The sequence below is a fragment of the Antrostomus carolinensis genome, unplaced genomic scaffold, assembly GCF_000700745.2.
Source record: "Antrostomus carolinensis isolate BGI_N321 unplaced genomic scaffold, ASM70074v2 scaffold15161, whole genome shotgun sequence".
Taxonomy (NCBI): domain Eukaryota; kingdom Metazoa; phylum Chordata; class Aves; order Caprimulgiformes; family Caprimulgidae; genus Antrostomus; species Antrostomus carolinensis.
The window spans coordinates 38,912-55,393 of NW_010293605.1; the positions used below are offsets into that span (position 1 = coordinate 38,912).

General features: G+C 35.1%; 1 protein-coding gene across 1 annotated transcript in view; it reads left to right on the top strand.

Annotated features, from left to right (window-relative positions):
• The window catches only part of LOC104532205 (docking protein 6), a gene marked incomplete at both ends in the record, with an annotated part of 63,591 nt that overhangs the window by 34,780 nt on the left and 12,329 nt on the right, over positions 1 to 16,482 (top strand). The window contains one exon of the mRNA XM_010177344.1: positions 5,678 to 5,867. Within this exon, the coding sequence (XP_010175646.1) occupies positions 5,678 to 5,867 (190 nt within the window). The remainder of the gene's footprint in view (positions 1 to 5,677; positions 5,868 to 16,482) is intronic.

Here is a 16,482-nt window from a genome sequence, read left to right on the forward strand (position 1 = left end):
ATAAGAATTGAAAACTTCCTTTCCAGCTCTCAATGCATTTGGAAGTGGTTGTAATACACCCTAAAATATAACAACAAAAACAGGGGAGTTTTTTAAATATTTTTACCTTCCTAATTGTCATCATATGTAGAATTTGTCCATGTTAGTGATTTTTTTTCAAAATATCACTGTTTCCAATATATCACTGTTTTTTCGTTCTTTATAAAAGGAAGTAATTAGAAAAAGTCATGCAAATGGACAGTATAAAATGACAGACTGTTTACTGTGAAAAAGACACCTGAATATTCAAGACAATATTGGTTAAATAACTATTATATGTAGACTTTGCTACTGAATTCACTCTTTAAGAACACTCTTTGGCAAAGACTATTTCTTTGTATTTTGAATACTAAATAATAATACTAAAATAACTGAACACTTGTACTAAATCATATTCTATTTAATTTTACTTATAAAACTGATGTAAACAGTAAATAAAATAGGCAAATATAAAAGTGAAAATTTTTCAGCTGAAGATAAGACCCATTCAATCTTCTGCTGCTGTAGCTCATTTATTGTTAGGTGTCATGCCTGTGATGTCAATATAATGTTTTTCTATTATGTGTTAACTGATGCTTTGGTATTTTCTTAATGCATTATAAAGCTAATTTTTATTTTTAAAGTCTGAAAAATTTTGAAGGGTAATTGATTTTTTAATTTTTATTCCATATCTAATATTTAAATTAATCTCATGAAATTGCTTCCTTTTTTAAAAAACCTTTTCTTCTTTTTCATAACATTTGTTTTACCTTTCTTTTTTATTAAGAAGGTTCCACAGTACAGCAGCCTTGCTTCCTGGGTTTTAATTGCAAGAAACTCATTAATTTTTGTTAGTAAAATTGCAGCTTTTCATAGTGAACAATGTCCTTGAATGTTCAGAAGAGGTTCATGAGTTATTTCTTTATGAGTTTTATTAGTATATATATATTTCTTTATTAGTTATTTCTATGCTACATATTAAGATCACAAACTATGGCCAAAGCATAGAGACTTTGTAATTGCGTTCAGAGAGCTGACTTGTTTTAGGGCATTCAAGGGTCTGTACAATCCCTGTTTGTGATTTACTACATAAAAACATTTTGCATGGTTTTTATTCATCTTCTGTTAACCTTAATCCATTTTTATACCTTTTTTTTCTTAAAAAAATAAGCCAAACATAGCCAGCTTTACTCAGAAAAGAAAAGTGTTTACAGTTTTAATAGCTGGTTAATTCAGTGAGTTTTCAGATTCTTCTCTCCATTACTACTTATCAGTGAAACAATTTAAAATAATTTATTTATTTATGCTAATAAGCATTTCTGTAATTTTTTAATGGAAGCAAAGCAGACTAATTATAAGCAAAGGGATAAAACTAATTCTGAATTCCTGGTTTCTCACTGTGTATGGCAGGAGAGAGACATTCTAATAGACCTGATGTATGAACAAACATAAAATGTTGTGACTTCAGGACTTTAGAGCAATCTTTCCACCTGAAAATTAGCTGAAGATAGTAAGCAGCAGAAGTCTCATAGATGGAGAAGGAGTTTCTTCCAGGTAGAATATGAATGTTTGCTTTTAAAGCCTCTTCTTCCATAGAGCCCACCAACCTGATTGCCTCCTTCTGTAAGTAGTTTTTCCCCCACATTAAAGCAGAAATGAAAAAAAAGCATATCTATTGCAAGACTGCAATGTTATCTGGTCGATTTTCCAACTGGGATGATTTAGGCAAAGGAATCCAGTGATAAAATAGCTAGAACCAAGGTCACTTGGCCTCAAAGTCATTTTGCTTCCCTAGTACAGCTGGACTTTGAGCTGGAAGACTGAGAGCATTTCAGAGTTGATGCCAAGTCTCCGTCTCAGTCAATATGCTAATTTTAATAAAGACTCTTATGCTCCTGTGCTCTGGAAAATGTTATTAAAGGTCATATTCTTGCCAAAGCCCAAATGCTAAACACCTTCACATGCACAAAGTGTAAGATGAAGCATTACTCTGCTTATTCGAGGAGACGGGAATGAACAGTTACATTGAAAAGAGTAATAAGTGTACTGCTATACCAGCATTTTTTTCTCATGTTGGCTCCCCCACTCCCTGAACTTTTCCCTCACCAGTTTTAGAGGAGAGAGAAGGATAGTGATGCTGACTGCTGAGGGATTGCACCTGCTCAATCTCAGCCTTGTCTTGTCCAATAGGATAGCATCTTCGTGTTTGGCTTCTTCCATCTCCTCATTTTCTGGGCCCTCATTAGCTTCTATTTACTTAATCTTACTATTCAGTGAATGGTTTTTACCTTGTCCCACTCATATGCAGATGATGACTGACCCACAGAGAAGATAGCGGCCTTCCAATACCTGAAGGGGGCCTACAAGAAAGCTGGGGAGGGACTTTTCATAATGGCTACTAATGACAAGAAAGGGGAAATGGGTTTAAACTGAAAGAGGGCAGGTTTAGATTAGATATTAGGAAGAAGTTCTTTACTGTAAGGGTGGTCAGACACTGGAACAGGTTGCCCAAGGAAGTTGTTGATGCCCCCTCCCTGGAAGTGTTTAAGACCAGGCTGGATGAGGCTTTGAGCAACCTGATCTAGTGGAGGGTGTCCCTGCTGAAGGCGGGGGGATTGGAACTAGATGATCTTTGAGGTCCCTTCCAATCCAAACCATTCTATGATTCTATGATAAATATCCTGTTCAATGTGATTCAGAAGATCTGGTGACAGAATTCAGCTTGGATTTTCAAATCTAACCTACGAATGTTTGTTCTTACCTGGATGAGTTTAAGGGCAAAACTTGCCTCTAAAAACTGAATTATTGTATTACCTAGATACCTGTTAAAATATTTTCTGAAATGGATAAAATGGACCCTGTATTTTAATTCCTAAAATCATTTAATAGTATCCACAACTTCCCATGTACTCAATTTCACACTACTTGAAAGTATTAGTTTTAGTTTCAAAAGCAAATGTATCCATCCTCAATCTTCTCCAGCACATACATTTGTACACTTGCTTTGCTTGCCAGTTTGCATAAGTTCCAAGGGTGCTACGTTTTGCCCTGCAGCTGGTGTTCAGTGTAATCAGACGTAGTTTCTTTCATCCATGAGACCTCACCTTAGACACTGACCTCCCATGCAAAGCCAGCAAATGTCTCCCGACAGTTTGAGGATACCATATGTCCTGAATACCCTTCATGCAATCCTCAAAGACTTCAGAGAAGTTGAGCACTTCATGAGTATCCTGGTAATTTCTCAAACAAGTTGAAATATTCTGTGCCTTCAACACAACAGTTTAATGTTTACTCCAGAAAACAATTTCACCTTTCTATTTTCTCTGCTGTCTGAGGCACTCTGTCAGTGAAAACAGGGAAAAGGAAAGATTTCCATTCTCATATAGCAACCTCATTCCCCCACAGGCACACTGTGTGATTTCATGTAATATAAAAGGGAGACTGAGAGAACCAGCTGATATGTCGGTCATTGGTATCCTTCTTTCAAAGAGAGGAGGTAAGTAACAGGAAGTAACAGTATGGCAATGCAAAACTGGAGTCTAATATATGACAAAAGCACACCTGCATAGCTCCTAAGCATTTTTGCATGACCACCACAACATATGGATACTGAAATAGGGCATATATATAAAAATATAATTTCATTGTGAAGTTATCTTGTTCTCCACAATTCCCTTCCCAATGCATTAATCGGCCCATGCTCCTATGTAAGACTTTCTGTTTACTTCAGCTGGGGGTTAGGTTAGACCTGTGCCCAACACACTCCTCTGAGGGTTAGGGAAAATTCTTTGCAGTGATCTCAGCAGCACCTCCTAATCTATTTGTGCTATGTGTCAGAAGACTTTTACAAAGCATTAGGAGTTTCACACTTGGGACCTTAGTCATAAAATTAAACTTTTAGGACTAACACCCATTAGTATGATTAATGAGAATTAGAGCCTGGGAGAAGAGGTTGAATGGCTATGAGACTGAGTGAATCAATTGGGGTGTCATTAATAGGACAAAATTAAATTGACTGAAGCAGAATAACATTGGGGATGACAAGTTTACTTATAGCTATGTAGGATAGCAATTCTTACTGCTCACCCAGCAGTTCCCTGCTTCCATTAATTTTTCAGCCAAAGTTTTGCTACTTTATTCACATACCCTCACACACACACTTCTAACATATTTTATATTGGCTCACTTATCTGCAATATGTTCATTGAATTGTCAGAAAAGTATATATATGTTTAAAAAATGGAGACAATGTCTGTGATACTGAATGTCAAACAATAGGAAACTGCATCTCATTTTGACTGTTACAGTAAATTTCTCTCACTTTATTCCTCTTCTGATTACTTGAAATTCCTTCCTAATTTTTATGAGGACAGTCTGAGAAAATTCAGTGCAAATGGTGAAATAAAAAGTTCCACACAAACCTGTCATTAATTTAATAAATAATGAGAGAAAATTCTTTATCAGGTGTCCCTTTAAAGTACATTTTCCCAGTACTGTTTATTGAATGAACATTGCTCATGCTCATAGTTTAAATTGTTCTTACCTTTTTTGTCAACACTCTTTGGTGCAATAACATTAGGAGTTTGCATTTCGATCCTATTTCAAAAATGAAATTGTGAGATGAAGCTGTGAATCAGCTGCAGTCTCCCATATTATGCTATTAAGCCTTAAGATTTCTGTGCTTTTAGAGTTAAAATAGAGGCAAGCACTTCCCTCTGTGCAACCTGAAATTTAATTATTTTTTTATTCTTTGTAGAAACAGCTCATAGAAACATTAGTTATTCTTCAAAGAAAAATGCATTTACTGTGGTTTACATCCTTCCTTCCATATGAGTTAATGTTGTCTTGTATAATCTTGGGGTTTTTTTTCCTTTTTTCCTTTTTTTTTTTTTTTTTTAAGGGTAGTCTTCACATTGCTTATGAAATCACATGCAGTTCAAGCACTTCAGAAAATTGTTAATGACCTTGACCTCCTACTGCAATGAGTGCACTCTGCAGTGGAAGTGCAGCTGATAGCAATTGATGTCATGACCATAATAATATATCGTGTTGAATCAGATCTTTCAAGAAAGCAACAGATAATTAAAAATCTTGTTAACTTCACAAATGAAAATGACTTTGCCAAATAAACAGAAACTGAGCACAAATAATGTAATTATTAACAAGCTTCAGTAAGTAAACCTGGGTTTGCAATGTCAAGAACAGTTTTTCTAAGGGACAATGGTTGTACATACCTGTTTTGACAAGATACCTCTAGTTCTATTCTTTGAGAGACAAGCCTCTATCAGAGTTCAAGTTGTGAATTTTGATTTGCAAAGAGTCATGGACATTAAAGTGAGGATAAAGGACTTCAGTTAAGTTTCTGGGGACATATGTCAAAGAAGACTATGCAGATCACCTGTGAAGGATGTTTCAGTCTGCTGCCTTATTTTTAATGAAAATGAAAAGAAGATTCTCATCTTACACCTTTCATGTACGCTAACAAGGCTTCTTTGACATCAGTGGATCCTCATGTCTGTTCAAGGCTAGAAATTTGGCCCTGATTTCTGAATCATCAGTAATTAAAATACTCAGTAAAACTAAAATCAGTATAAAATCTTGTTTTAACTGGCAATATCTTATTCTTTTTGTTTGGTTTTGTTTTTGTTTTTTTTTCCAGAACGATTCAATGTATATCTTATGCCTACACCAAATTTAGATATCTATGGGGAATGTACAATGCAGATCACACATGAAAACATCTATCTCTGGGACATCCACAATGCCAAGGTCAAGCTGGTCATGTGGCCTCTCAGCTCTTTGAGGAGATATGGACGTGACTCAACATGGTTCACATTTGAGTCTGGAAGGTAAGAGCTAAGGAGAAGCAGCAAGGAGAAGAAATAAGCAGTGATTTTTGAGAACCAGTCTGATAAGTTAGATTAGCCTCTCATTATAAGGAAAGATGGAATACATGGCTTCTCCATAGACTTCCATTTGTTGAATATTACTCTTCAATATATTCAAACCAGTGTTGGAAATAAAAAATAATATATCTTACATTTAAAATGAGCTTAAGCTTCCTCTGACTTTTATTTAACTGCAGTTGAGTTGTTATTCCTAAGGTTTATGAGTCTCACTGTGCTTAAACACTAGTATGGTATAATTTGAGTACTTTTAATGTAGAGGGAATTAATTCTGGATCATGGAAAAGGCTGAATGGAATAACTTCCGTTACGGTAGATATTACTTTTTTTAATGTTCCTGATGACTGATTGCCAGCCTAGAGTATAATTGCAAGCAGGAATACGGAGAACATTGTGAACCCGTAAAAAGGCTAACTTTTTTCTTCTGCCTGCAGTTTTAATCATCGTCACCATTTCCATCCTCAAATCAGTTTTAAATGTCCATGAAGCTCTATTTTGCCTCTCTTTCATATCTTTTTAATGCATTTCATATCTTGCCATTAGGTTCACTGCCTTTTCTGCGTTTCTGCTCAGAAATAACTCTGCATTTATCTCTGTCTTTGGTAATGTTTCATCTTGTATTTTATGGTTCTAGACCTTTCTAAGTTTGTCGTATTCCCTTATGTGGACCCTGAATTTTCTGAAGCAATTTGTGAAATTACATGTGTCTATACTCTTGGATTAGCCACACTGCCTTGTTAAAAATCTTTATATGCATTTCAACATGCACTTATTTATTATCATTATTAAATATTCACAAAAGTACAAACAAAAACATGGATGAAATGGACCCTACAGTCTAAGGAGGTAATGACCAAATTTCCTCTGCAGTTTCTTACAGATAGGAGTTACCACTTAACTCATAACTTTGTATATCCAGACTGCTGTCACCAGAATATTTTAGTGCTCTGCTAGTTTTCTGTGATGAATTCACCATTAAAAATCATGAAGACATAATTACTTTTTTATTTATTTAATATTGTTTTACTAAAAATTAGCAACGACTGCACCATGTTTCAATTTCATTTCAATGATTAAGCTGTGAGCCTCAGTCAAATATGCAATATCAGTAAGAATAATTTGCTATATCATTGCTTCCCCTAGGCCTCAAACTACCTCATGTGAAACTAGTTCTAGCATCATATCTACACAATACCAGACAGCTAATAATACCCACCATATTATTCTGAGGAAAACTGAAGAAGCAAGCAAACAAACAAAGAAACAAAACCCCTAAGATTTTGCTTTATCCCATTCTTTGTGAATATCCCACTTATCTGACTCTTTGGCTAAATTTGCAAGTATGCATTTTATTAAAGAGGAAGGAGTTATTTTTGCATAAAAAGGTAATGATCGAAGACTTCCTAATGGCTGCTTATTCAGAGTAGTGTATCTAGCTGTGAATAGACCTGCTTCTTTTAATTGATTCTGAAGGAAACTATCTTTGGAAATGGGAATCATCATTAACCAAAATTAAGCTGCTAAAACTTAATTCAGATTAATCACTTGAAGTTGATTTCTTATACATGTCTCAAAATGTAGGTCTATCATTCTCTACAGTGTTTTAATTATGAAAAAAGTCATTCCATATCATAGTGAAATTCTGTTTTTTCTAAGATAGTTGCTTTCTGTGCTGCTCTATTTCTATTTATGGCACATTAGTACTAACTATGTATAGTGGTTGCATATATTCAAGGAAAATATGAGTTTTGGCTCTCTGCTTTTTCAAGCCTCCTACAGTATTTTACTTCCATGCTAGTATCTGAATATCATCTTCTCCTACAATCCATGGACCATGCAACCGGATGAAAAGTGGACTGTTTTTTTGTGTTTTACTATTGTGAGCTAGCTCTGCCTTTATCTGTCATGTTTTATTGTCTTCTATCTGATTCCTCCCTTTTGCTTGCTTGGGAGTGCTTTATCTATCTGATTTGGAAATGCATGAAGACTAGATTTAGACTGACAGAAAAACATAGGGGTAAAAAATAGGACTAGAGAAAAATCAGTATCTTCAATAATACCTGAAGACCATATAAGGCAACATTAATGCTCATTTTTAAATATGTTGTTGATTTATTTGGGTTTTTATTTTTAATTTTTTAATGAACAACTTTCTCATCTTTCTGAACATGATTTTCTTTGTCCCTTGATCCGCTAGTACTTTAATACAGTAAATTTATGATTCATCCTGTCTTATCAGAAGCGAAGCGCTCATCCGTGTTTTATGACAATGCAACACAGTAAAAGTGTTGTTGCTTTAAGTTTTCCCTAAGGCTTCAATATTAAATGTAGACAATTGCTTTAAAGGAAATATTTTTAAATATTTCTTATTTAGGTTCTTATTTTTTACAGAGTTTTAGCAGTTATGCAGTATATGTGTATGTGGTTTGCACGAACATTAAGAGCTCAGTTTTATATAGTTATCCACCCTCAGTTTTAGTATTACTTTGTTTCAGAAAATAAATCTCTCCCATTAAAATAAATGGGCATATCCACTAAGAGATAGTGTGGTAAATACATTTATCAAAATTAAGCTTTCAGACAATTAACTTTATCTTTTATTAAATATATTTATATATTCATTTAAACAGAATATGGACTCAAATGTATAAAACTAAACTGTTCACTTGTCTAATGAAATGTAATAGCTACACAATCTTGATGATGTCTAAAATATGGGAGGAATGAACACAGATTCTTTTAAACTGCCAGATTTTTCTGTTTAGTTTTGCACTGTATTAGAGTTTGTAAATATGTATCTTTGCATTACCTATGAACTGAGACCCATTCTTATTTTTCATTGTTTAGTGAACAATGAAAGTAAATATTTCTTGCACAGTGATTTAATTTATGTTCTTCCCTATCCAAACTATGCTGAGATTTGGAGGAAGCATAGTTTTGTGTTGCTTAGTTCAATGCTGGATGGAGAGATTATCATTATTTAAAGTATTTGATTAGGGCTAATCCCATGCAACCTATCCATCGATCAGAAAATAGTAATTCACAACTCCATTAGGCACAACAATAGCTTTGTAGTGATTAATACTGTGCATCTAACACAGTTAATGGATCCCACAGTAATTCAGAGCATCTGAGGTAGGAGCTTAGCATTTACTTTTTCAAGAGCCAGACTTTCCACCTGACTAGCTGCAGATTGGCTTGGGGAGTTTTAATGTTGAATCATCAATGAGTCAACAGGATTGCCTTAATTTATGGGCATGCGTAATGTGTTTCAACACCTCATTCTCATTATTTTGGATGCTAGATATGTTGGAGACACTGTGCATAAGAATGCAGTTGACCTGCACGAGTGCACTTACTTCTCCTCAAACTTTTGAAACTGCTACTCCAGGTATGTGGGCAATAGTCCCTGACTCTCTCTGATTTTAAGCCCATGAAATAAAAAGTATGCTTCTTGTGGAACTACCTGCCTAACTGTCCAGGTGAAGGTGCTATAAATTTGCACTGGCTTAATTAACTATATGCAATCTAAGAAACATGCCAGAAAAGTAATAAAACAGATACACATGAAATATCTCATGGCCTGGATCAGGTGTGAATACAGTGTTTTCAGACTCCTGCCAAAGTTACAGGATTCTTTTTTGCTGATGTTATAAACCAAACAATCCATAACAAAGGCCATAAGCAATGTTTAAAATTCACTCTCTGGAAACTGCAAAAGGCAGTTGTCCAGGCTTTCCTTTTAGCAAAACAAGGCGGCTGAGGCACCTCTGAGGAACCTAAGAGAAGACTCCTAAGAATTCAGAATTGGTTTTCATGTCTTGTGGTGACACATTGAGAAAATTCAACACATATGGACTCTGTTCCTTTTGAAATGTTCTTTCTTTTGCTTTGCTGCAATGCATTTACATTAAACGTTATTTTCTATGTATGGAAGCTGTCTGCTCAGTCACTTCTGGCCAGAAATATCCAAAAAAAACCCCCCCAAAAACAAAAAGCCAAAGTCAAGCTAAGCATAGGATGGGCTGTAGAAGCCCCAGACAATCTTTCTCAAATACCTTAAGCTTCCAGCTGAATAGAGGTGGAGGCAGTAGGTGTTCTTGGAATTTTGAGAACAGAAGGATCCATAAATCCATGACAGACTTCTTTTTCTGAATATATTTTCTTCTATTTTGTAGATAAGACATTGAAATTTAAATTATTTCAAGTATTTCTAAGTTTATTCACACTGTTCATTCAGAGAGACCCATTGAACCACACTAAACTATTCCTTTTTTACTGCATCAAAGAAAATCTGGTGAAATGTGGTATTCTTTGTCACTTCTAAGATCTGGAATCTGTTTCTTTGGTTAAGAAAAATATTAAGTTCAAGCACTGCAGAGTGGTGACATAAGAATTTCTCAGATATTTTTCCCCTTTATGCAACCAAGGCTGACATACTCATTTTCTCAGTGGTAGATACACAGATGCTCGGGTTATCTGAAGCAGAAAGTTCAGTGTTTGCTTCAGGCACTACATCTGACTGAAATCTTTCATTTGTCTGTCAGTCCTCTGTGGCAATTTTTGTTGTTAATGTGAAATGTATTAGTCAGTTAACCCTTAAAGTTAAGTTACAGGAAACATTCTCTTTTTCCTGTGTGTGGTGGGAGGCCCCTTTAGACAGTTGTTCTGGGACTTTGTATACTGATGTACATATCAACTCAGGCCTATACGTTCCTGTAGACAAGTATTCAATTTGTGATTACTGGTGGATTATCTATGTTGTGGATTAAGTTTATCATAGGTTTATCATAGAATTATAAATAATTATAAATGATCATTATAAATCATAAGCTCATCATTATAAATCATAAGCTTGTCATAGAATTTGTAAGTCACCAAAGTCATCATTTCCCATAAACATTATCTCAGAGCTCTCAGTATCCCACATTTAATAGTTAAGTTTGTTAAGATCTTTTCTTCCTTTGCACCTTTGTAATATTTTCAAAAAGCCTAATTACTTGTGATGTGAATTTTCTGTGATTCTGTTTTATCTGTTTTCTCACTGTCTCTTCCTTTCTTTCTCATATTCTTTCCCCAAGTGGTATGTATTGCAAAAATCTGAAAATAACTTTAAAAAAGAAACAGGGATCTTTTGTATGTGTCTTGGTTTTTCAGTAATCACTTAGCTCTAATTTTAGGAAAAGTGGCATTTTTACCATTGAAAAGGTTTAATTAGTTCCTGGTATTTAGCAGTGCCAAGGTTATACCGTAATATGTTGTAATTTTATTTCCATTCCCACTTTTTTTTCCCATTCCAACTTCATTCCAACTCTCAAATTGTCTTCTGCTGAATTCTTGACCTGGAGTAAGTTCTGTGTTAGTAATCTGATTCACTTAAACCCTACTTAAAAAGGAGCTGTGTGTTTAACTCATCTACAGGAGTCTTGCTCTGGTTTCGATCATAGTACCCAATCTAAGAAATCTTTTACTAGTGGAAACTAATATAGCTCATTGTAAGTGATTTGTAAAGTGCTCACTGCATTTTCGCTCTGCCAAGGCTCCCCTCAGACTGCCCTAAGGCTAGTAAGTCAGAGTGAGTTCCACCAAACTCACTTACGATGAAATTCTCCACAGTATAAGAGAATATGGCAAATAGAGAGAAGAAGGAATTATATTCAAACCTCTTTATCCTAAATTTCTGTTGTACCTTCTAATGTGTTCTGCTTTTTTTCAGTCTGTGTTTTGAAAATTCAGCCATGATATACACACCTACAAAAGGTTTTCTCCACCTGACAAAAAATGCCTGAGCCATTCATTTTTCTATAGATATCTTTTACAATAAGTGCCATGGTGTTATTTTAGCAGTTAAATATCTTCGCATCTCTCACCCACCAAGCCTATTTGCATAAGCTGATTAAAAATCCTGAAAGTTGACACCTAATTATCTATACAGACAGTAGGAGAGTGTTAAACACTTCACAAAGGACAATCCAGAAGGCCACATTTTGCACAAAGAACCATCTAGCCAGCAAGAATGCTGAACGCAAATAAATCCTCCTTTTCTCCAATGCTTATGAATGTAGTATCATCGATTGAGGAAGAGGTTTGAAATATCCTCTGTGTTGCAACTGTGTACTGTACAAACATAGAAGGAAGTAATCAAATGTAAAGGCTGGAATTTGCACAACAAAAGAGCCTTGTTCATGAATATGTAGGAACCTGTGCAAACCGAGGCGTGCACATACACACAAAGAGCATTACAGAATTGTAAAGAGGCACGGTTTTCAACATTTGTGAGCTTCATTTTTTGTCAGGAACTATGGTTCCTTGGCTTAAGCTGGCATGTAGGTTTATTCTAATGGTCACTTTAGTGTCTGAACAGTTGTATGTCTCATGAAAAACTGCAACGGATCTTTTATTTATCTCTCAGTCTTGGGAGTTGATCGTACTGAAATCAAGTTGAGCATATGGCATGACTGCCAGTCACTATTCATGAGCTGAGAAAGATGCTTTAGCAGGCTGGTCTTGGAAGGTTTGCCTAATATCTGCCTAATTCCTCCTGTTCTTTCACATAGTGTTAATTCATTGTTCTCACAAAGGAACAAATTCACTTGCAAAATACCTATTGATATATTTTTGTTTGACTTTACTAAGGTGTAGCTTTTCTGGAGGATGAGGGTACCCGGTAACTTCTTTGCTTCAAAAGGACATCAGTAGAGTGGTTTTGGCCTTTACTATCCTTCACAGACTATAGCAGTTCCAGAAATACTTCTATATTCTGGATATGGTAATAGTGTGAGAGCAGAAACTCTAATGTGGAAATTTCCATGGTGATTCTTTTTTTCAGTAGTTGGAGTCTGGCTTTTAATTATTAAGTTGAATGCCATTACCAACAGAGCTTTATATATATGTGTATTATATATACACATTTCCAAACATGCTTATATGTGTCATCTCAGTGTACCCAGGACTGTGTTGGAAGACATGAGTAACTGTGGAGGTTACTGACTTTTAATTTTTTTCTTCTAGTGGAGTAGGTTTTTTTAGAAGTTTTGTTTGGAAAAATCAATTAGTAATTATGAAATTAATTAATATTATCATCCATTAAGTTAATTAATTAATTATGTCATTGATTAGAAAAATGAATTCTGCTCTTCTGTAAAAAGCTGTAGTTAAACAAAACCAAGACAACAACATTGAAAGTAAATTAATGGAGAGTTTGCATTCATTTGCTTTTTGTGTTAAAATATTTCTTTTTTATTTTACATGCGTATAAACAAGAGAATACATAGGATAATTTGCTTCAGACTTTTAAATCATGCTAGATAACTCATATAAGATCTTTACCAACTCTCAACAGCTGCACCCTTAATGAAATCCAAGTTATTTTTGTGAACATTTGCTACTAAGACAAATACACACACACACACACGTGCAAATATATTTAAAGACACATATAAAATAATGTAAAATGTGTTCTTCCCAAAATGAGTACATAACTGAATAGTAAGACCTAAAAGAACTATTAAATTCACCATTTATGAGTAATTTTTTAAATTTTTAGATGGTGATGGTATACGCTGATTGAATACAAATCCATCTGGTAAATTTCAAGTTTTATTTTCACAAAGTGTTCTGCTAAGGAGAAAACACGTCTAATAATTGAAAACCATGTCACAGCCGTCCTAGTATTATCATACATTATACCCCCTTCAAGTCTTTTACTGCAACTAAGTGTCCTCTTACTCTCATTTAAATTAACTCCGAAACTATCAAAATATTGTCGCACAGGGGAGATGGAGAGTATTCTACAGGCAATGCCTGCTCAGTAGCATTCTAGAAATGTCAGGCTATTTTTAAGGTGTGCTTGGCTGCTCCTGCAGTCTCCTTTAATCTTCCGCTTATTTACAAGGTATCGAAAGGTTTGTCCCTTAAACCCTGTTAGAGGAAATGCTATTAGCTACTGTGTCCCTCTTAATAGTACTTCTTTGCTATCATGGTAAGTTATTACTATTATTGCACTATTAATAATGCTGTGCTCTGTGCTGTGTGATTTATTTCTGCTGTGAGTAGTCATTTGTCACATATTTTCTAAAAAGCTTCCATCTTATTTGAAAGAAGGGAGGGAGATGCAGCATCTAATGGAATCCCTCAATCTCAGGGGCTCCAAATATCATTTGATCTTTCTGACTTTTTGGAATAAAATTCAGTACAGTGCTATAATTCACCGAGATGCTTCATCTACTTGATTAACCTGTCAGTGGCTGGAAAGTCAAATATAACATTGCACTCACATGGCTTGCTTGAACCAGTGCAACAAAATAGATTTTCTTCTTTTTTTTTTTTAATTCTCTGTCCATTTTGGGAAAAAAAAATCCTTCCTTTAAAATGATAACTTTAATTATCACTGATACACTTTTTGAAAACAATATTTTGGGATAAATGAGGGTAGAGTTATTATTTTCCTGAAATGCATTCTATTATGGCTGAAAGTTCATTACGCTGACCATAAAAGGAGATAAAAACTATCATCACTTATTGCATTTATTAGTATGTGGTGTTTAAAAATACAACAAAAAATGAAACTGTCTGATCATAATTATCATTTACTGTCAGGAATGGGATTGGAGGGCAGAATACTTTATAGTCTAGGTGATGATTCAGTGGAAAACCTTGATGTTTTTTCAGATTATGACTGAGGGTGCCACACTTTTGTTTAATGAAAGATCAGTTTAGCTTATCTATATTTCTGGTGACTTACTTATCTAAGAGTACTGTCACTGACACCAAAGAGTAATGAGTGACATCAGCAATTCAAACTGCACTGGTCTGGAGAGGACCAGGGCATGAGTGTGCTAAAGCTGTTTGGCACACACATTGAACAGCAAGTGGACAAGGAAACTTAAGGGATTGATGAAGAAAGGAGAGAAGTTTTTGTGGAGGGCGGACAGAATGGGCTAAGGACTTGGAATAGAAGGAGACAGAAATGTGGTGATGAAATACATCACCACAGAAATAGATAGGGAGGGACTTCTGATTAAAAGCAAAAGGTAGCTGTTTTTTTGATGGAACACTGTAGCAGCTTTTGGAATATGTGTAACATTATAGGAATGACATCTAATCAGAAAGTGTGGAAGATGTGAGCAAAAGGTAGCAAGAAGAGGTTGGCATGGATAAGTGCTTGTCATTGGCAGTTGTTGACAACACCATCTCAAATATTTCATTTCACAGGTACTTTGCCTTTTTATGGGAGCTTCTTTAAGCCTCGTTGGACCAATTTCTCAGAGAGGGGGAAAAAAAAAAAAAAAAAAGAAAAAGAAAAATGAGAATGATTAGCTCTCAGCCTTAGAAGTGCAGATGAAATGGAGGGCAGCCAAGAAAAAAGTGTTCAGTGCAAGTGAAAATAGTGTCAAATAGCTGGTAAAAAGGACCATAAGAGAAATTAGATCAGAAATAGCAATACACAGAAATAGAAATGTATATTAGCATTTATCTTGGGACTAATATTCTGTCTATGATATGAAGGATACCTATAAAATCCTTCCAGAGAGACAAAATGGGGAAATACTTGAAAAGACTTTTAAAAATGTTACCTAGGATACTCTAAAGAGTTTTAATGGAACACATTAAATAGCCGCAAACATGCCCAAGCTATTTGGTGTAAATGTACAGGGAAGGCATGGTCACCTTTTGCTGCATAAGAGCTATGAATATCTGTTATATATCATTCTGTACATAAGGGATCTTCACCCTTTCTTTTCTGCCACCTATAGTGCTTCCTTTTTGGATAGCTATATATGAATGTTTGATGCAGCCAGCAGGTACTGCATGTATAGTTCATGGATTTTTTAAGCCTGGCATACAGAATCATGGACAGAAGGGACTGACACATTCCACTGTTCAGAGCGTTTCCTTGGCTGTTATAAATTTCTTATAAAAATATTACTAAGGCAGTGCAGGACAGTACAAGCCTAAACTCTGAAATATTGAACTAGACGAGTAAGCTCCAGTGTAAAGGTGGCTTGCTAGTGCTTTTTCACAGCAAAGGATGATTGTTTTTTTCATTTTGCTTTCTAAGGATGCCCCACATTCCCTGGGAGAGCAGACATGCTGTGCTTAAAAATGTCATGCATTAGAGAAGATGTATCTCATACTTTTAGATTCTACTATCCCAATTTTGTTTTGCAGTCTTTGTTTTTCCCCTCTTCTGGTGGACTTGTGAAAGTGCATTTCTTGTCAATTAGTAGTATCTCATGCTATGCAGATGGTGGCACGTACACACAATGGTCACAGTTCTTCCATTCTTACTTAAACCTTTTTTAAGGTTTTAAGCAAAATCCTCACTACAGAGCGTAAAACGTGCCTTCATCCAGTACCACATCAGTAGTTTCACACAGTACTTATGCAGCTAAGAGAACCTAATCAGCATAACTGATTGCTGTTAATCAGAGGTGGAAATATACAGTTATCAAAACATCATAAAATGGCTAGCCTTTGCATCCCATGAAGTTTTAGAAAGAAGATGTTTCTGGGAAAATATGTGAGGAGCCCAAGTATGTAGCTATAAACAGTAAAC